General features: G+C 36.1%; 1 protein-coding gene across 2 annotated transcripts in view; it reads right to left on the bottom strand.

Moving 5' to 3' along the window:
* The window catches only part of FBH1 (F-box DNA helicase 1), an 86,405-nt gene that overhangs the window by 27,487 nt on the left and 35,848 nt on the right, over positions 1–23,070 (bottom strand). For both annotated transcript variants that reach the window (XM_072654230.1, XM_072654231.1), the window contains exons 7-10: positions 22,036–22,128; positions 21,776–21,870; positions 12,324–12,492; positions 11,306–11,528 (exon numbers count right to left, since the gene is read on the bottom strand). In XM_072654230.1, coding sequence (XP_072510331.1) covers positions 11,306–11,528; positions 12,324–12,492; positions 21,776–21,870; positions 22,036–22,128 — 580 coding nt within the window. The remainder of the gene's footprint in view (positions 1–11,305; positions 11,529–12,323; positions 12,493–21,775; positions 21,871–22,035; positions 22,129–23,070) is intronic.

The raw sequence follows: 23,070 nt of genomic DNA, 5'->3' as shown, positions 1-23,070 counted from the left end.
CAGTTGGCCAAGGCAACCTAGTGTCTTACTGGCAGATTCAGAGCTAGAATACATGTCTCATGTTCCAGGCCAATGTTTCTCTAGCTATACTTCTGTTCAAGTGTTCAGTAAATTGTGAAAGGTGTAGTTAATTATAAAGCTCTACATTCTCAGAAGTTATTAGGACAGTGCCTATTACTACAGGAGCCAAAATTGAAATGTGATACACTACTACCAGGCAATCCATGCCATGTCCAAAAGTGAAAATCTAGTAACTGCATAATTTAAGTCCTTTTTTCATCCAAACAAGCACCATGTTGGAAAAATCCACCTGTAGGAAATAAGGTGGTGGCACATTGTTATGATTCTGTTCCCTGTAAAGTTCTGTTGAAAGCTAGTTTCCCAGGCCCCAGCAAAAGGCAGAAACTTAAGACAAGGGAAGATAAAAGAAACTTATTTAAAGATGGCTTCACTTATGCATGTTCTTACTACATGGTTCTATATGACAAGGGCTTCAAGTTAAATATTTGATAATACCTTCATATTAAATGTTTTTGGTGAAAAAAGAAAAAAAGAATGTAGGCTCCATGAGGGCAGGACTTACATCCTCAGAGCTCAGCACACAGTAAGCATTTAATAAACTGTCTCCTACCACAGGAATCTCTAGAGAGGCTAGAATATTTACACTGCATATAAAGGAAAATAAAACTGCAATATAAAATTTGTCCAAGGATTCACTGATAGACAATATTGCCAATCAAAATTATAAACATGTAGAAACCAGTTTATTATATGCTCAAAGCATGGACTCATGGTACACAAAAAAGAGATAGACTCAGCATCATTTCAGCAACTTTATATAGATCTTAGTTACATAGGTAGGACAGATACAGTGGCATTTTAGAGGGCCAGAAGGGAAGGTAAAGATTTACATATCAAAAAACAGACAGAAGAAGGGGGAAGAATTACATCAAGTAAAACACAAACACTAGAGATAAAGCTGGAATATGCAGTATAACCTGAACCACTGATCCTGGAGTTACTTATTTGATATGTTCATCTTAAATAAATTAAGGTAATAAAACTGAGCCAGAAATTCTCTTATCACTAACAATTTAATTATTTGAACTAAAGTTTGTTGTCGGATAAATTCTGCAAGCTCTAGCTAATTGTGTGACTTGCTACTTTAAGGAAATGGTGGTACTCTAAAAGATTCTCTTATGACATTCATAAAAATAAAAAACAAGAATGCTAAAACAAAAAAAATCAGAACTTATAGAAAGAATGTTGAAAAATCTCAAAGAATCAGTACTCTGAATAACAAAATGGAACAGGCATAACAAAAACAAAAAAGCAGATTAAAGAACACATGAAGAACAAACTCAAGAAAATACTAAAATTGAAAACTTTTACATAACTGAAAAGCAAACCAATAGAGGTAGATCATAGAACTTGGTCAAACAATCTGGGAATTACTGGCTTCCTCTCAAAATGTGAAGAATCAGAGACCAATACCATGTTCCAGAAAATCTTATAAGAAACTGTTCATAAGTACTAAAAATAGAAAGTAAATTGCAAATCAATACAATTGTGATAAAAATTTTTCATCTTTGACTTTCTTTTATGAATTTTCATTATTTGGGGAGGGTCACGGCTGTTTCTCCTACTTAAGAGGTTACTGAGCTGGCTGAAACCTGTTCTATGGGATGTAGAAATTTACGTAAGGACTCAAACATTACTTGTATAAGAAGAAAAAAAAGAGTCAAGACTTCACTAAGTAATTTGATTTACCTTATTTGAGGAAGGAACATAAAAGCGTAAGTCTCCCCTCTCAATCTGCTCAATGTGAATCCTCTAAATGGAATTTAATCTATATCCACACCTTTACCTTTACCTACATTCTGTTTAATTAGGGGATATATGAGATTATGATTTAACTGAGTTTGTTCAACATTAATGAAATTTAAGGAAGCACAGAATTATATCTTTTTAAATTTTGATAATCTAAAAGAATATATGAGATTGCAATATGTAAAAAAGAATTCCTCTCATTTTGATGTAATTTTGTCTATAAAAAGCTTCTTAAAAATCCTAATCTTAGCTTGGGGCTATTTTTTTTTTAAATTCTGAATCTGTGCTAAAGCATAATAAAACCTATAATTTCTGCATTGTGGTAGATTTATTTCAGCAGCAGTAATGTGCCACCAGCATTCAAAGAGGAGATATTTCTCCCATAATATAATTCATAGGAGGCTGAAAGAGGAGAACCCTAAATTTAACTAAATATAGTAACAATTTCTAGAGTTTCAAATCAAAAAGACTTAGGAAGTAGCAAGGAGAAAGCAACCTGTATTATAAAGAATCATTCATTTGGATTTTACTAAAAGCCAAAGACAATGGTTGGAATATAATGTACCGAAGAGGAAGAGAAATTATCCTGCAAAACTTACCATACACCACCATGATAATAGATGGTTTTTCAAAAAGGTTAGAAAATTTGCTTCTTTCCTATTGAGAAATCCAGAATGGAGATCCTTCGATATGAACACTCACCTAGTACTAGAAACTTAAACCCTCATAATTGACTTTGTCAGTTCCCATAGTTTCAATTATGTAATCTCTTTGTAGATTACTCTCAATTTTAGATTTCTCATATTTACCAGAGATCAAGTCCTTCCTAGCTACGTCTGCTGGACAACCCATACACATTCCAAACTCATCATCTCTTTGGGACGTAGCCCTAAAAGCAGTATTGCTGGGTCAAAGGGTATTGTAGCCCGTTGGGCATATCCAAATTGCTCTCCAGAAATGGCTGAATCAGCTCATAGCTCCACCAATGAGTGTTCTAACTCTCCCACATCTTCTCCAACATTTGTTATTTTCCTGTTTTGTCATGTTACCCAATCTGACAGGTATGATGTGCTACCTCGGAGTTGTTTTGATTTACACCTCTCTAATCAATAGTGACTTAGAGCATTTTTTCATATGAATTTAGATAGCTTTAATTTCTTCCTCTGAAAACTGCTTCTTCATATCCTTTGACCATTTGTCAACTGGGGAATGACTCATATTCTTCTAAATTTGACTCAGTTCTCTACATATTTTAGATATCAGGCCTCTATCACAGACACTAGTTATAAAACTTCTTTCCTAGTTTTCGGCTTCCCTTTGTGCAAAAATTTTTCAATTTAATATAATCAGTTATCTGTTTTGCGTTTCATAACGTTGGTCATAAATTCCTCCATTCTCCATAAAACTGAAAAATAAACTATACTTCACTCCCCTAATTTGTTTATAGCATCAGTCTCTATACTCAGATTGTGTGCCTATTTGGACTTTATTCTGGTATATGGTGTCAGGTGTTGGTCTATGCCCCATTTCTGCCACACTATTTTCCAGTTTTTCCAGCAGTTTTTGTCAAACATGAGTTCTTATCCCAGAAGCTGGGGTCCTTGGGTTTATCAAAGAGTAGACTGCTAGAGTCATTGACTACTTTGTCTTGTGTACCTAACCTATTCCACTAATGTACTCCTCTATTTCTTAGCTAGCACCAAGTGGTTTTGTTGATTGCTGCTTTATAATACAATTTAAGATCTGGTATGGCTGGATCACTTTCTCCAGCATTTCTTTTCATTAATTCCCTTGACATTCTGAAACTTTTGTTCTTCCAGATGAATTCTGATATTTTTTCTGACTTTATAAGTATTTTTTTGGTATTTTGATTCGTATGGCACTGAATAAGTAAATTAATTTAGGTAGAAATGTCATTTTTATTAGCTTGGCCTACGCAACTGACGTTTTTCCAATTATTTAGATCTGACTTTATTTGTGTGAAAAGCATTTTGTAGGCAGAGCCAAGATGGCAGAATAGAAGGACGGACCTGCTGTAGCCCACCTCACAGCCCTTAAAATACCTGTAAAAAAAGACTCCAAACAAATTCTAAAGCAGCAGAAGCCACAAAATGACAGAATGAAACAGATTTCCAGCCCAAAATAGCCTGGAAGATAGACAGAAAAGGTCTATCACACCAGGTTCCAAGTGGAGTGTAGCCCAGCATGGGCTATGAAGCACGGACAGGACTGGAGAAGGCTTCAGGGTGCAGAATCATGGGCAGCTGCTGTATTTCCCAGATTTCTCAAACCACAAATGCTAAAGACAGTTTCAAAGGTCTATGAGACAGCCCTTTCACCTGGGTGAGAAGGAAGCGAGGTCTGGTCCCAGTTAACCCCAGGGTGGTGGCAGGCACTGTGGCAGCAGCCTCTACTTTTGGAGCCCTTGACCTAAAGACCCTGGGGGAATCAAGGGGCTGATCTAGGTCTCAGTCTTGAGTAGCAGTCCTGGGCTGAAGAGGAGCAGGAGCACAGAGCTGGTGACGGCTGTGAAGAGGGAATCCTACTTGCAGTTCCAGGGCAGAAAAGAATATTTGTGGTTGCTCAAGGACCAAAGCACACAGGTCAAGCAAGGATTAATTCCTTGATTGTGCCACCTTGGAGGAACTGAGAACTTATAGGTCCCTAGAGATATCTCAGAGAATAGCTGCACAAAATCCCTGAAGTCTAGCGTAGTATACCCTCTACTTGACAAAGGACTCAAGAGTTAAGTAACTGGCTAGGAAAATGCCCAAGAGGAAAAAAAAATAAGACTATAGAAGGTTACTTTCTTAGTGAAAAGGTATTTTCATTGTCATCCTTTCAGATGAAGAACAGCAAAGCATACAATCAGAGGAAGACAGCAAGGTCAAGGCTTCCAAAAAAAAAAAAATATGCAATGGTCTCAGGCCATGGAAGAGCTCAAAAAGGATTTTGAAAATCAAGTAAGAGAGGTGGAGAAAAAATTGGAAAGAGAATTGAGAGCCATACAAGAAAACCATGAAAAGTGAGTCAACAGTTTGCTAAAGGAGACCCAAAAGGATAGTGAAGAAAATAACACCTTCAAAAATGGCAGAAGAGGTTCAAAAAGCCAATGAGAAGAATGCTTTAAAAAGCAGAATTGGTCAAATGGAAAAGGAGGTTCAAAAGCTCACTGAAGAAAATAGTTCTTTAAAAATTAGAATGGAGCAGATGGAAGCTAATGACTTTATAAGAAACCAAGAAATTATAAAACAAAATCAAAAGAATGAAAAAATAGAAAGCAATGTGAAATATCTCATTGGACAAACAACCTAAAAAATAGATCCAGGAGATAACTTGAAAAATTATTGGTCTGCCTGAAAACCATGATCAAAAAAAGAGCCTAGACATCATCTTTCAAGAAATTATCAAGAAAAACTGTCCTGATATTCTATAACCAGAAGGTAAAATAGAAATGGAAAGAATTCACCAATCACCTCCTGAAAGAGATCCCCAAAGGAAAACTCCTAGGAATATTGTAGACAAATTCTAAAGTTCCCAGGTCAAGGAGAAAATATTACAAGCAGTCAGAAAGAAACAACTCAAGTACTGTGGAAATACAATCAGGATAACACATAATTTAGCAGCTTCTACACTAAGGGATCAAATGGCTTGGAATATGATATTTCAGAAGTCAAAGGAGATAGGATTAAAACCAAGAATCACCTACTGAGCAAAACAATACGTTTTCAAGAGAAAAAAATGGAATTTCAAGGAAAAAGAGCATTTCCAAGCATTCTTATTGAAAAGACCAGAGCTGAATAAAAATTTGATTTTCAAATACAAGAACCAAGAGAAACATGAAAAGATAAACAGGAAAGAGAAGCTTTAAGGAACTCATTGAAGCTGAAATGTTTACATGGAAAGATGAGATGTTATCTCAAAAGATCTTTTTCAGTATTAGGGTAGTTAGAGGAGAAAAAAATACATACATATATATGCTTATAGGTATATATTTTTGTGTATCTTATATATGTGTAAGTATGTATATGTACATGTGTGTATGTGTGTATATATATAATATGTATATATATATATATATATACATATATATATATACACATACACACACAAACAGATGGCACAGGATGAGCTGAATATGAAAGGAGAATACCCAAAAAATAAAATTTACTGTTGGGTGGAATGTACTAGGAGTAAAAGAAAGGGAGAGACAGAATGTAGCAAATCATCTCACATAAAAGAGGCAAGAAGAGCTTTTACAATGGCGGGGAAGGGGGGGAGATGAAAAGGAATAAGTGAGCCTTACTCTCATGGGATTTGCCTTAAGGAGGGAATAACATACACTCAATTGCATATGAAAAACTATTTTACTCTGCAAGAAGATGGGTGGAAGAGGATAGGAGAGGGAAGATAGTAGAAGGGACAGCAAACTGGGGAAAGAGATAATCAGAAGTAAACACTACCATGACAGGACAGGTCAAGGGAGAGAACAGAATAAATAGAGAGGAGGATAAGACAGAGGGAAATGTGGTTAGTCTTTAGCAATATAGCTATTATGGAAGCATTTTGCAAGGCTACACATGTATGACCTCTATTGAATTGCTTGTTTTCTCAACGAGGATAGGTGAGGAGGGAGGAAGGGAGTAAATATGAAACTCAAAGTTTTAATAATGAATGTTAAAAATTGTTTTATAAGATGTACAGGCAATGAGGTATAGAAATCTATTTTATCCTATAGGAAAATAGAAGGGAAGGGGGATGGAAGGAGGGAGTAATAGAAGGGAGGACAGACAGGAGGAAGAGATGGATGGGGTGCATGCTGTCCTGCGGCAGGGGGAGGGGAGATGGAGAGAAAATTTTGAATTCAAATTCTTGTGGAAGTGAATGTTGAGAACTGAAAAATAAATTATAAATATTAAAAAAAAGTGTTTTGTAATTGTGTTCATATAGTCCCTGGGTTTGTTTTAGTAAGCAGAATCCCAAATATTTTACAGCGTCTACAGTAACTTTAAATGGGATTTCTCTCTCTCTCGTTGTTAGGCTTTGTTAGTAATAAACAGAAATGCAGATGATTTATGTAGGTTTATTTTGTATCCTGTGACTTTACTAAAGTTGTTTATTATTTCAAGTACTTTTTTTACTTGATTCTCTAGGATTCTCTTAGTATATCATCATATTGTCTGCAAAGAGCAGTAACTTTTTCTTCTTTGGCTGTTCTAATTCCTTCTATTTCTTTTTCTTCTCTTATTGCTAAAGTTAACATTTCTAGTTCCATACTGAGTAACAGTAATATCCTAGTTTCACTCCCGATCTTAATGGAAATACATCTAGCTTATCCCCATTACATATAATGCTTGCTGCTGGTTTTAGGTAGTTACTACTTATTATTTTAAGGAAGGCTCCATTTATTTCTATGGTCTCCAGTGTTTTCAATAGGAATGGGTGTTGTATTTCGCCAAAAGCTTTTTCTGCATCTATTGAGATAATCATATGGTTTCTGTTAGTTTTGTTATTGATATGATCAGTTGTGCCGATAGTTTTCCTAATACTGAACCAGGCCTGCATTTCTGGTATAAATCCTACCTGATCAAAGTGTAATATTCTTGACATAAGTTGCTGTAATCTTGCTAATATTTTATTATTTTATTTAATTTGTTTTCAATTTTCAACAATCTCCTCCGTAAGTCTTAAATTTTCTTCCCTTCCCTCTCCCCTCCCCTCCCCAAGATGGCTTACAATCTTATATGACTTCTACACATTCATTCTTATTAAACACATTTTCACATTAGTCATTTTGCACAGAAGAATTAAAACAAATGGGAGAAACCATGAGAAAAAACAAAACAAAACATAACACAAGAAAAAATAGTCTGCTTCATTGTACATTCCAATTCCATAGTTCTTTCTCTGGATGTGGATGATATTTTGCTTCAAGAGTCATTTGGGAATGTTTTAGGTTCCTGCATTGCTGTGAAGGGCTTAGACTATTAGAAACAGTCCTCGCACACTGTGGTTTTTCTGCGTATAATGTTCTCCTGGTTCTGCTCATTTCACTCATCATCAGTTCATATAAGTCTTTTCAGGTTTTTCTAAAGTCCAACTGTTTGTCATTTCTTACAGTACAATAGTATTCCATTACATTCATATACCACAACTTGTTCAGCCATTCCTCAATTGAAATGGATGAATATTTACAAAAATATAAAGTGTTCAGATTAACAGAAGAGGAAGTAAAATACTTAGATAACCCCATCTCAGAAAAAGAAATTGAACTTCCATATAAGAATATGGGAAGAAAGAAGTAAGGGAAAAGTGTTTTCATGTAGGTAAGTGGTAATTATGAATCACAGGGATTCAAGAGCAAGACGTAGGCATTTGCTAGTCAGAAAGCCTAGAGGGAACCTTAGACACTAAATCTAAATAAGTGCCAAAGTTCCCAATGTGAATATCAGCGGGGGGGGGGGGGGGGGGGGGGGGGGGGGAAGAGGGGAGGGTGTTGGAGAGAAAGAGGGGGGGAAGAGAGGGAAGATCCCTCAGCTGATTGCAGCAGGAGAGAAATAAACCAAAAATCCTAAGATAAAGAACGCCTCTGCAGCTTGGAAAAGGATACTCATCAGCAGACTTTGGGCAAATCACTTAACTTTTCTATGCCACAATTTTCTAATTTGTAAAATAAAGACAATAAGCTCTGCTTATTGTCACTATGAGGATAAAAGTAAAATGCTATCTAGGAAAGTGCTTTGAAAAGAATAAATTAAGAGTTCCTTGAACCCTCACTCAGGGACAACTTGGGTCACATCCAGACCAAGACCATGACTGGGTTATTATCAGAAAGTATTGCATTCTAAAGTACAAAACACATTTATGCTAAAAATTCTACACAATATAGGCAGAGAGACCATTTTAAAAAATATCATTAAAAGCATGTAACTAAAAACAAGCATCATATGCAATGGGAATAGACTAGAACAGGGCTACAAAATAAAAATTCAAACATCAACAGCATATCTACATAATAATAATAAAACCCAAGAGACAATAATAGAAAAGGGGAATCTTATGCTAAATAGCTACAAAGTGCATGAAATATCTGGAGTCAGTCTATCAAAGTACATAAATCATTTTATAGATTCAATTATAGTCCTTTTTTAAAAGAAAAAAGGCTGGAGCAACAGTCAGTGGTCACGCTGGGTTCATGACAATACTACTAAAGTTAATCTATACTTTTAATGTTATACCAATCAAATTAACAAAGGAATTTTTTATACAACCTGACGAAATAAAATTTGTTCAGAAAAATACAAGATCTGGAATATCAAGAGAAATTGTGAAAAGAAATAGGGATGAAGGGGAACTAGCACTTCCACATTTCAAACTATGTTATAAAGCGGCAATCAGAAGAATCATCTGACGTTGGTTAAAAAATAGATATATCAATGGAAGAGACAAGATTAGGAAGAATCAGGAACAATGAAACTTAATAAACCAGTGTTCAATAAACTGGAAAATACACAATTATTTAGGAAAGACCTCTTTATTTGATTAAAAATTGCTGGGAAAACTATAAAGCAGTCTGACAGAAATTAGTCTATGACCAACACCTTACATCACATTCCACAACATATTCTAAATGGATACGTTTAATATTAAAGACCATATTATAGAAAAATTTGAAGAGAAGCAAGTCATATACTTCTTAGAGGACAATGAAAATTTAGGCAAAGAAGGGACAGAGGCAATTACAAAAGATAAAACAGATAACGTGATTTCATGAAACTGAAATATTTAATGCATCTAGGATAGGGGAAGTAGTCAAATGGAAAAAAAAAAATCCTTGTTATTAAATCTCTCTGATAAGAAGTTATCCAAGATAAATAAACAAATAAGAGGTAAAAAAGATAAGGCCAAGTGCAGGTCAAAGGATACAAATAAACAATTCTGAAAAGAACAATTTACAAACTATTAACAAACACATGAAAGAATGCTCTGAATCATTAATAACAGGAGAAATGTCAATCAAAACACTCCGGGGTTTCATCTCATATCCTATATATTGACAAAGATGACTTTGATAGAGGGCAATAGTCACTGTTTGAGTGATTATGGAAAGATAGCTACACAGGGACCCTGCTGGGAGAGCTGTGAATTTGTGCAACCATTTTGGAAAGCAATTTGGAATTATGCAAATAAAGTGACTTAATGTTCATAGCTTTGAATTAGAGATTTCCTTTTACTGGCTCAAGGCCACTGATAAGTTCCCATTTGCTACAAAATATTTAGAGAAGCACATTTTGTAATAATAAAGAATAGGAAACAAAATAGACACCCATAGACTGGAAAATGGCCAAACAATCTGTGGTACATGTACATAATGGAATATTATGGTCTTAAAAGAAATAATGAATGTGATGAATAGAGAGAAGTATAGAAAGATTTATATGAACCAATGCACCGTAAAGCAGAGCCAAAAAAAATATCCTCAGTAACTACAACAATGTAAATGGAAACACACATAGACATCAAAAGTTAATGTTGCAAAATTGTAAAAAACAAGTGTATTTGAAAGAAGAGCTCTGAACGGGTAGCTACGCAGCACACTGGATGGAGCAGCAGCTTTGGAGTCAGGAATACTTGAGTTCAAATCTTCCCTCAGACTCTTGCAAGCTGTGTGACTTTGGTCACATCACTTAACCCCAATTGCCTCTGAGAGACAGAGAGATCTGAGGAGACATTCCCACTTTATCCCTTTGTAGAAAAGAGACCTACAAGTGTTACACACAACACATATTTGTACTGATTTTGTGTGCTGAGTTTTTTCCTCTTCTTTTTCTTGTTTTTTTAATACTATTTGTTATATAGGACTGTTTCCTGGGAGAGAAAGAGAGAGGTAGGAAAACAAATACAGCAATACAACTTATTTTTTAAAGTATTATACCCACACGAGGAACAACTGCTATATGAACAAGTCTATATGTTAGGAAACTCTCCCATCCATAGCAAAAAGTTCTGAGGAAGGATCAAGAGATATGCTATTTGTCTGATGAAATGGATATAGAGAGGCTCTGCACTATTAGAGCTGTCTTCAGGCAACTGAAGGAAGAATAAAGGGAAAGAAAGATACCTTGAGGTCTTACTCTGAAGTTCTGAATCAGGAGATCACTGAAACAGACTCATATCAAAGAAATGCTGGAACTTCTAGACTTTGCCATTATGTTTAATCTACAAATTACCTAGCACACAACTGGGATGAACTTTAAAACACCAAGAGGTGCTATTTAATATTTGGTGTTGCTATTTTTGCAGTAAACTTAGGAACCCTCAGGAAATAAATAAATAGATAGACAAACAAACAAATAAATAAAAAGAGGGTGACAAGGAGAAATGTAAAACAGAAACACTGAGAGTGCATCATGTCAACTTACACTCTCTTCAAATCTAAATCTTTAAGATCATCCTGTTCAGTTTAAACACTTACCTGCTTTTCATTGTGATTTACCAGGACCTTCTGTCCCTGACTGTTCTTCCACCATATGGGCACATGTTCAATGTTCAAATCTTCATCAGCAGAGGCAAAGTAGTTTTCTAAGGTCTTGCATACTAATTTGGCCCTTATGAACCCTGCTTTCCCTTCTGAAAGGACAGAGTTGACCATGAAAGGTGTGAGCTTGAAAGGATTTAGTTTCTTCTCTATCTGGTACCTGTAATGAATATTCAAAGTTACATAATAAACAGTAAACTGCAATATGTGTGCATATATGTATGTATATGAATAACAGAATATTGGGCTAAGAATCAAAAGACCATAATAATTCCTAACCCGTCTTCATCATAATGTTGTCATGGTCAAATGAGGATATACTTATACTATAAAGAATTATATCAACCAATTCTTCAAGCATCTGTGATTTAATCAAAGTCAATTTCTTTTCTCCTGATATAAGTTAACAATACTTTACTCTTCTAAAGCAACTATGACATTAAAAAAAAATCCGTTGATGAACAAACATCCCTAAACTTAGAGAAGTTGATCCTCAAGTAAGAAACATGAAGTCCACTGTCAGGTTCATAGTAATGTAAAATATTGAAGACACGTGTCTTCATAGACCTTATTAGATTCTGGTGTCACTATATTTCACTGAAGGGTATATCCAGGCAGTGAACAAGCAGAAGGAAAATGGTATGGTTTATGTCCTTGCACTGTGAGAAAATGTGAGTAAACTTTGTTGTTGGTATTAAAAAATGCAAGAGGATTAAGATGGCTAGTCACTGAATCTCTCATCTTCTATTTTCTATTTGTAAATAAAGACAGTGATGTCAAATCTTCCACTTACTACCATACTCACAAATTATCACAAATGTCACATACATATCACATAAATTATGTTTTATGTATAATGTTCGTATATGTTATATGTACAAAGAATATGTACACACCACACCCATGCAAGGTAGTAACAATTTGCAACAATAATGATGGTAGTGACAATACATACAGTCTCCCTTTGTCTCTGAAGGCCATAGAGTGAAAAGTTTTGCAGGTAACATTGCTTGGGAACACGTGTTCAGCCTGCTTTGCAACACTTTTGTTGAATGCCACATAGAGAAATTTTCTGTCAGACCACTTCTCAGCATATTTGACTAGAGTTGAGGTCTTTCCAGTGCCTAGAAATCAAGAGAAAAGTTTGCATACTTCTGGCTGTGCGGGGAAAAGGGACTAACAATACTGCAAAAAAAAAAATAGCTCACTGTACTACTAATTACACTTAGCAATTCAAATTAATAGTTATTTGAGTATCCACAATATACAAAGTACTATGCTAGATATGGTCAAAAACATCTTTCTTTGTAAAACACTTTCAATTAATCTGAAAGTTCTCTATCAAAAAAAACTTTTCATAGACTCAGAAAATATTAGCCCCTTAGGTACCTTAGAGATGCTAATTGCCCACTAATCACAGATAATGAAATTAAGACCAGACAGCTGACTGAAAGTTAGTAATTTTGAACCTTTTCAAAACACAACACCTTGGTAGAGTAGAAAGATGACTGGATTTGGAGTCAGAGGACCTTTGTTCTCTGACTTTCTACCTAAATAGCCTTGGCAAGTTAATTCAACTATACGGATCACTTACCTTATTTGTAAAATAAGGATGTTGTTATATATTCAATTCAACAAATACTTATCAGGAGGCTATTATCTTCAAGTAAATCAGTCAACAAGAATTTATTAAGTGCCTACTATCTAGGAGGCACTAGAGATACAAAGACAAAAAATGAAAAAGTCTCTGTTCTCATGAAGCCAAGAGTATGCTGGTAAATGTTTTAATAACAAACTCTCTAAAAATGCCAACACATTTTTAAGCTTAATCTGCATTATTAAAAACTTTCCCAGTATGCAACAAGATGAAAGGCATTTTCTCAGATCTCTATGACCTCTCAAACTTCTTCAAAACAGAAATTATGTGACAAAGATAAAACAACTTCAACAATCTCCATGGCCTAGGTCATCCAGAATCCAAAAGAAAATTAAAAAAAAAAAACCCACACAAAAAAACATGAACTGATACTCACTGATCCAGAGCTCACTTAGCACTGCTCCCTCATCTCCCAGTGCTATGGCACACATTAAGTGCAGCAGCATTGCAGAGCTCTGAACTACCTCTGCCTGTGTTGGGGGGAGATAACCCAAAACACTGTCACAGCAGCTCCCTGAACTGCTGATGTTAGGCCAGAGAATTAAGCTAAAGAAGGATTGTGGCAGGACGCCAGATCAAGACACTGCACGTATGTGAGAGTCTGTGCAAGAAGACTGCACTAAGCCTGAAGAGTTCAAAATCCAGCTGGGGACAGTTTTAACCAACCCAAATTCATGTGTTTCACCTGGTTGGTGAACCAGGAATTGACCAGAATGGTAGAAGGCTGAGATACTTTAGAGATCCAGCTCCCAAGAAAACCACCCTCAGAGGAGACAGTCATAAAGTGTGCCTGAATCAGGTTAAAATCAGAGGAGAAAAAAAGACTGAAATTATTCAAAGAACTTAAATCAACAAAGAAAACATTAACAATAGATGAATAAAGTCTCTAGATTTAGAAAATGAATTCAAGTACCTATGAATTTTAAAAACCAAAGAAAAATTATTCTACACTCGAGGCAGACAACTGTGGAATTTGAAGAGAACATGAAATCACAACACACTTTCTGAGTGGTTCAAAAGAGAGAAGAGAATTATGAGAGCAGAATTTAAAGCCTTCACAGCAAAAATAAGGGCAGAATAGAAAACCTGGAATCAGCAATAACAAATCTTACCAAAGAAACAAAACAGAGAACAATATATGCAAATATATGGAATGCAAATATACTGAAGTAAAAGGTAATCTCAAAGAAGCAAAAAAATAACAACATTAAAAGAAAATAGCCTCATCAATAGTCTCATGAAAGCAAAACATACTGATCTTAAAGATAAGCTGCACAGAAACAATCTAACATCACAGGTCTCCCAGAAGAACACAATAGGACAAAAAAAAAGCAGGAAATAAGAGAACTGCCTAGAACTTCTAAACAGAAAAAAAGGAAATTTCAATTGAAAGAATTCACAGATTCTTTCCATGAGAAAATCCATAGGTTGCCAACTTCAAGACATATAATGGTCAAACTTAATAATTCAATTCTGGAAAAAAAACAAGTTCTATAACCAATCAGGAAAAAAGACTTTCAAATATAAAGGAAATTCAAATTAACACAAGACTATTCTGCATCCACCAGACAATGTAGGAGGGGAATATAATGTGTTCCAAAGAGGAATGGAACTCCTGAGTTATAAAACCTCACAAGGAAAGCTTGCCGATCATGAGGACTCCATTTTTAAGTAGTTGATAACAAGTCTCGTAGCAGGGAATTAGGGCTATAGCTAAGACTAGAGGACACCCTACAAGTCAATTGTTCTATTCTATAAGAGCACTGCTGCAGGGTTACTTACGGCAATCTTTCCTAATTAATCCTCCCCAGGGCCACTTGTGATCATCTGCAACTGGTTTCCCACTTAATATTCCTTTAAATGGTGACAATGGGAGCAGGAATCAGTATTCCTTCAGTAATCTTTCTGGAAAAGTAACTGAAATCCTGGAGTCATGATGGCCTGCCAGTTCATTTGGGGATGAGAAAAGCATATGCTGTTAAAATAAGTGAAAGTTGGTCTAAAATCACTAGGGACTCAGCTGATGAGCTGTTCTGGACTAAGAATGGCTTTTCTGATTATTGTATTTTGGAAAAATTGAGACAGGCTATTGAAAACCTGTATAAAATGAATTTTTAGTTGTTCTGGGCATCCCTAAGTGACAAATCTTGTCCACAGTAACAAAAAAGGCCCTCCTCTTTCTCTCCTATCCTATATTCTTTCCAATCAGTCTTCTCCTTCTCTTCCTTCTCCATCTGCTCCTCCAACTTATTCTTCTATTTCAAAAAATTTCACTCTCTGTGAGTAGAGGAAGGTCTACTGGCTTAGTGCCTCTTCAAGGTCCTAACTAAAAATGCTGCTATGGGGAATCTGACTTCTTAAGACTCCTCCAGGAAACAGCATACTGACATTTTCTCCCTTCAAGACATGCTTGTTCAGAATATCACTAATGGAAGTTTAGCTATTGTTAGAAATCATCACCCCTTTAAATCCTTCTAATTTTGCCATCAGAAGACACCCCAAAATTTGATGAGCATCTTGAAGCTATTATCAATCAATTCCAGGTCATTTTTAGAGGTATAGTACCACTTGGGGGATGTTATGAATTTAATGGCCACCATACTTTCATCTGGAGAGAGGGCAACTGTTATAGAAGCATTCAATAGGCTCCTGGAGAGCTAATGACCCTGACAGATTGAGAAATCTTCCCAATTGGCCCTTATAAGATCCTCTCTGGAATCCTAATGATGCAAGCGATTTTACTAGGCTGACACAAGTTAGGGATTCTTTGAGGAAAGGAATAGAAAATTGTGCAGCACATCCAAAGAAATGAAGTTCCAGGGACTATCCAAAAAGATAATGAAACTGCCAACTGCTTTCATAACAGACTACATAAAAGTGCAAAGGAATATGCAGGGTTAGCTCCACTTAGCCCGAGAAATGCCAGAACAGTTAATTAATCCAGCTTTTGCTAATCAGTTATAGTAAGATATTTGTAATCTTTTTTTACAAGAACTGTCCAAGATGGCATGAAAAAACGTAAGCGAGCTCAAATCCGTATGCATGTGTATGAGGGTAGGGACAAGGACAAAAAAGACAAAAAAGAAAGCACCCTCCCTTTTAGCAATTACCCAAGCAACCTCAATTCCATCTGATGAGCTTGCATATTTTTATTACCATAAAAGGAGGCATTTTAGAAAAGACTGCCAAAACACAAAGTGTGATCTGTGTCTTCAGAACAGAGACAACTTTGGTATTCCTTATTTCCCAAACAATGATGGGTTTGCCAGACTCCCAAGAGATGAGTTTGTAAGGTTCCTGAACAGAAAAATTTTCAAGACCCCTAAGTCTTGAAGGGGAAAGAAAGGGACTAGAGATGATAGTAAAGACCTTTTTTTTCTGGACTGAAAGTCCTTACCCATTATCCCTGTCATTACCTTTTGCCATGCTGGTGAATTCCATGTTACACCTAAGGTTGGAAATGTTTCTTGTGATTGACTGGCACTGATGCCTCTAATTCAGTCTTAAATTCAATGCCAAGTTCTCAGTGTATTCCTACTGGACTTCAAACAGCTGCAGGAGTTGAGGGGACACTCCAAGATGCTCCTTTTTTATCACTACAAACTATCACTATAGGTCCTCTTTTAGTACAATGTTCTTTTTTTATTAATGCCTAAGGCACCTCTTAATCTGTTGGGGCAAGATCTTTTGTGTAAACTAAGAGCCAGTATTTCATGTCTTTCTGGTAATTACCTAGCTCAGTCCATGACACCTTTCTTCTCATTCCATTCCTGGAGTCTCTTTCCAATTAATCAATCAATAAACATTTATTAAGCATTTACTATGTGCCAGGCACTGTGCTAAGTGCTAGGGATACAAAAAGAAGCAAAGGATAGTCCCTGCACTTAAGGAGCTTACAAATGAATGAGAGAGACAACATGCCAGTAAGTACGTACAAAGCAAGGATAAATAGGAAATAATTAACGGAGAGAAAGTATTGGAATTAAGAGACTTTGAGGAAGGATTCCTGTAGGAGGTGGGATTTTTTTAACTGGAACTTAAAGGAAGCCAGAGAAGACAGTAGCAGGAGAGAAGGAGGGAGAGCCTTCCAGGCATGGAAGAAAACCACAGTAATAATTAGCAGGGATGGAATGATCAAGAGAGGGTTTTTCAGGATAGTGAAGACATGGGCTTGTTTGTAGGAAAAGAGCCAGTAGAGAGGGAGAGACTGAAAATAAGTGAAAGAATGGGGAGGCAATTTGTTGGAGGAGATGGAATGGAATGGAACCACTTGAACAAATAGGAGGGTGAATAAGGGAGGAAAAAATTATAGGTGATGAGGAAGAGGGGAGAAGAGAAAGTTCATGGCAAATTACTTTCATTTTTAACTATAAAATATGAGGCAAGGCTCTCAGCTGAGAAAGTGGAGAGAAGGGGAGCCACTGAAAGGTTTGAGGGAAAATGTGTTGTGATAAAGCTACAATTGAGAGAAAATGAAACACAAAAATCTGAGTATAATCTATTTTATTGTCAAAGCTAGCAATTACCAATCACAGAGATCAGTGATCCCTCCGTGATCCAATACACTCCCTTATAGTCAGAGCAGGTGAAATCTCAATTGTGGGCACTGTCTCCTCTATAGTTTATTACGAACTTTTCTACCAAGGCTTACACAAAATAAATCCAAATCTAAACCCTAGAAACTGGTTATAATTGTTACTAAAATTCTTAACTATTAATCAGTCAATAATCAAGTTCACAACTCCCACTCTGATCCTTGAAAAACCTAGATTGCTGTTTTCCACCTGTAGTTTCAAGAACACAGTCACCCTTCTCTTTTTCAAAGTGTACTTATTCAATTTTAGAAAATGTCCTTTCAGTTCACATTCTACTGAGTATTCAGGCTTAATGCTCTGATTAATGGTTCAGTTTTGGAATACCTCACTTCTAGCAGGTTTGGGAATCTTTGTTTTCATACTTATCTCAACAACAGGTTCCAATCAAAACTAGCAAAATTACAGTTACAAGTGGTAGTGTCAGAACCTGTGTGTGAGGTCATACCTCTCAATTTCCTAGAAATGGACAAAATGGTCAATATAACCTATTATTTGGAGGTAATGGAGGGGTTAAATTTATCAGGGATGCAGTAGTTATATTTCCTAAGGTTGAATGGTTTGTATAATTTGATTTAATAGAAGGAGTAGCAGTACTAACAGACTTTGTTGAAAGGGGAGAAAAATTATTAGGGACAAAAAACTTAAGGTTTGTCTGTCATATAGGTCAACTTGTCTTGTTGGTCAACTTGTAGGTGGAATAAGGCAAGGGGCAGGACATCAGGCCACTTAAGATGGGTTTCTGAGCACAATTTGCCATTAAGAGATTTTAACTCTTTGTTCATGCCTGCAACTTGACCCAAAATCTGGGGGTGATAAGGTGTATGAAATTCTGAAGGTATCTCCACAGTGGAATAGATTTTAAAGAGAACAGAATCTGTACAATGAGAGCTGCAGTCAGAGTCTATCTGAGCAGGGGCCAGAGGCGAGGGAGGAGGGTGCCATACCTAGGTATTATATTTTTAAGAAGCATTTTGGCTTCTGTGGCTGCCCCCTCTACTCCAGTGTTGGTTTCAACCATCTTCAACTTGGGTCTGTGAGCCTGTGCAATGGCTGTCAAACAATACTCCATTCTACACAGTCAACTAAGGATGGAATCTCACAAGGAGTATATAGTAATCTTCTGTCAATCCTGTATGAAACCTTTCTGACCTTCTTACACTTTACTCCCTAACACATACTCTTCTATCCAGTGACACTAATCCCCTAGCTATTCCATGAGCAAAAAGTTCTATCTCTTGACTCTAGGTATTTTCTGTGTTTTCCCCTCATGCCTGGAATATTCTTCTCCTCTCCAACTACTGACCTCCCTGGTTTCCTTTAAGTCCCAATTAATATCCCACTTTCAATGGAAAGCGTTTCCCAACCCATCTTAATTCCAGTGTCTTCCCTCACTAATTAATTTATCCTCCTTGCTTTGTATACATTTGTTTGTATGTTGTCTCTCTCACTGCAAGGAGCTTGAGGGCAGGGACTGTCTTCCTTCTTACCCAGTGCTTAGTACAAGTGTCTGGCACATAAGTAAACAATAAATGTTTATTGACTAGCTGACTCCAAAATAAAACCAGAACTGAAGAGATTATTTGCTTCTTGAAATACAGAAGGACTAAATAAATACAGGAGCCAAGGACAGCAACAACAATACGGTAACAGCAGAGAGACCAGTAAAAATGTCTTTCTAACCTTACAGAGGTGGTTGTTGTGTTTGTCCTTCATTTTCAAAGAGGAGCATGACATCAGGGAGATGACAAGACTCGCAGATGACTTTGAGTGAGGGAGGTTTGTGCAAGGTCACCAGCCTAACTTTAACTGTATGCAAGGAGATAAATGAAGGCAGAAGTCTGGTGAAGGTAACAGGGAAGAGATGGTCATAGGGCATTATGAATAGAACCTAGCAATACCCTGCCTACTGGTGAAATCAATGCTTTTTGTGAGACTATATTACAACATGGGAGAGTCCATGAAGGAGAAAGTGGAAGGAAAGTGATCCCTGTGGTCTCAGAAAGAAAAGAGCTAACAGAAAAGTAGGTAGAAAGAAGAAAGAAGGAATAAAAAGTGGGGAGGAAACAAAAGAGATCTTGTCATGGTGCTCTTATGGGTAATGCTATTATGGGTAAAAAAAGATAGTCAGGAATGGAAATGGGGATCTTGTATTGGATGTGATCTGGTTTGATGCTTGAAAAGTCCACTCTTCCCACTTCAGAAGTAGGGAACTGGAACTCTTTGGATAACTGACACTTGGGAGAGTGAGAAAGCATAGACCTAGAGAGAAGATTTTGAGGCAAATGGGAGGAAAAAATTAACTAGGAGAGGGTAGAAATCAGTGTTAGGCTGTATAGTCATGTTGTGGATGAAGGTGGATGTGGAAGAACCCTACCATGGGGCATTATCCTTTCTGACACCTGCAATAATTGGCACTGTTCCTAGAGGTGAGGCATAATGGAAAAGGGGAATCCATGGGGCCAGTTCTATGTGGCAATGGCAATACTGTTTAGAAGTGAGAACCCAGAATTGCTACTTTAGCAATTTTGATTCCATGAAGAGTAAAGAGAATAGAGAGAGACCAGATAATTATAGGGGTCATGAATCAAAGGATGAGAGTATTGAATAGAAGAAAAGAAATGATAAGGAGGAGAAAAATTCTTCTGGTAAAGGGGCATAAAAATTGAAAAAAATTAACAGGACTAGTTGAAGGGGAAATCTATTTGAGAGCTAAAAGGGAAGAAGAATTATATAAACAGATAAAAACAGGAGAGAAAAAGAAACTAATAAGCAAAACCCCAAAGGAAAAGAGGTAACAAACAAGAAGAAAATCAGATATAAGAGGAAAAGAGCCAGAAAGGAATGAAGTAACTGAAAGAACACAGTAATGTGTTTACAGCAGACGGAAAACAATACCCTGGAGGGGAAGTATATTAGTGACAGATGGAGGAAAAATGTGGATTGATTAAACAGTCCAATAAAATGAAAAAGAGTGACAGATTGGATAAGAAAAATAAAACCCAACAAAACCTGTTGCTTATAAGAAACACATTTAAAAAACAAAGACATACACAAAATAAAATTAAAAGGAAGGGAAAAAAAGTTGACTATGCACCAATCCAAATGAATCCAAATGAATGAATCCAAAAAAGCAGGAGTTACAATCTTGCTATCTGACAAAGTAAAAACAAACATTCAAAAAATAAAAAAGGATAGACAAGGAAACTATTAAGTTGAAAGAAATCACAGATAACTAGCCAATATCAGTAATGAATTTATATGCTCCAAATACCTTAGCATCCAAATTCATAAAGGAAATATTATCTGAGCCACAAGACACAGAGAAAAACACAACAGTGACAGAAGATTTCAATGTCTCTCTCTGTTTTGGATAAACCTAACAAAGATACACAAAAGGAAAAATATGAAACTGAACAAACTGCTGGAGAAATAACTTTACAAATTTACGTCTAGACAATCAACACCACAATATATTAAAAGCCCTGTCTTGTAGCATTTTGCCAATGTCTGTGGTGTAAACACTGACCCTGAAAATTTAACTATTGACTGAAAACTGACTCTGGCACAACCCTGAATATATTTTACATTATACTGAGGGAATAAAACATATATACAGATAAATACAAAGTTATTTGAGCAGGGAGAGAGCTTAACAACTATGAAACACAAGAAAGGTTCTGAAAAGGAACTCTGATTGGAGAGAAGTTTTAAAAGATGTCAGGGATTCTAACAGGTAGTTTAGAAAGGAGGACATCAAGGCATAGGGGACAGCAAATTCCCAAATGGACAGGCAACAAGACACTGAAAATGCAAGATTAAAAGGTAAATAACTTGCTCATTCACTTCTATATAATTTCTGTGAAGGTCACCACATTAGAAGAATCAGACCCAAGTCAGTACTAACTTATTACAAGTCATTAGGACTGGAAACCAAAAGCGAAATGGAGAGAGATAGCAGATCACTCTTAAATACTGACATCCTCTCTTTGGCCCCCCTCCCAACAATAGGTGCAGTACTGAGGATTACAAATCCATTTACACAGATGTCTGCCTTCTACACAAAAGAAAAGCACAGAATACATGCATGTCTACATACCTCGACTTGGAAGGCTTGGGGAAAAAAATAAAGGAAGATGGGAAAGCAAATTCTCTAACCTGCAAAAGCCATAATTTTCACCACATGGAGAGGTTTGATCTCATGGTTCAGGATCTTTTGCTGTTCGTGTGTTAGCTGAATGGTCACTTTTTTCCTGAAATCAACAGAGAAAAACTAAAAAGAAAAGGAAAGGACTGAAAACAATAATATACACAGACTATCCTCTCCCCTCACAAAACAAAGCAGGGAGGTGAGAGACTTGTGAACGTAAACTGACATCAAATGCTTTTAGTATGAAAAAAATAGAAAAAATACTTACCCTTGATAATTGCACGCTTCCTCTTTGACACCTGTGGCCTGAAATCTCGAGTTCTCCTGAAGGTACAGACAATAGGAAATATTGTAATGGATCCTGATTTAAAAAAAAAAAAAAGACATGATCAATTAATTGATTTATTAAGATCTGGGAGTCGGCAGACATGGGTCCTAGTCCTAACTCTGTCACTAATTTACTGTGTGTGACTTTACTGTGCAAGTCACTGCCTCTCTCTGAACTTAAGCTTTTTCACTGACTAAAAAAAAGGTCAGGCTAGATGGGATCTCCAAGATCCCTAAAAGATTTAAAGTTCTATAAAATACTTCTTACTATTAATTCTTTTTCTAGTTATAATTCAAAGACTTACTATTTTCAAAGTGTCCCCAAAACCCCACAGCAGATAAAACAAAAACCTATTAAAAAGAAATATCTGAAAAATTTAAACAACAAAAAAAAAAATCTGGCCCAAAGCACAATCCTGGGAACAATATATTCATCATCTAAGACCATAAAAGGAAAACTAAACAAATGAAGCCCTCTAGGAATTCCAACTAGAGCACACACTCTGATACTACAAGACAAATGAATGATAAAAGTTAGACCTGAAATTTTGATTCTATACCTAGAAATGCAACAAATTCAACAATTTCATCAAATATTTATTAAAATAAGATTATGTGCAATAGAATATAAACTTCTTGAGAACTGGGACTGTTTTGTAGCAAGTGTTTGATAAAAGTTTGGTTAGCTGAATTAAATTATCAAGTTCTTTACTGGGCAATAGGGATACAAAAAATGAAAAGATGCCAGGCCTTACTTTCAAGGGGCTTGAAATCTAATGGAAGGTAAAGGGAAGGGCATTTTGGATAAGACATATACACTAATCCATATACAAAGCAGAAGGTGAAAGGAAAAAATGGAATTATCCAGGCAAATATTCTAAGAAAACTTTAGGAAGAAGTCTTTTTGACTGGAGGTGATCAGAGAAGAGAAAGACATACCTGTGCAGACAACTGATAGGAAGAATTTCAAAAGTCA

Source organism: Notamacropus eugenii, chromosome 3 (assembly GCF_028372415.1).
Source record: "Notamacropus eugenii isolate mMacEug1 chromosome 3, mMacEug1.pri_v2, whole genome shotgun sequence".
Classification (NCBI taxonomy): domain Eukaryota; kingdom Metazoa; phylum Chordata; class Mammalia; order Diprotodontia; family Macropodidae; genus Notamacropus; species Notamacropus eugenii.
This window is presented reverse-complemented; position numbering and strand designations above follow the sequence as displayed.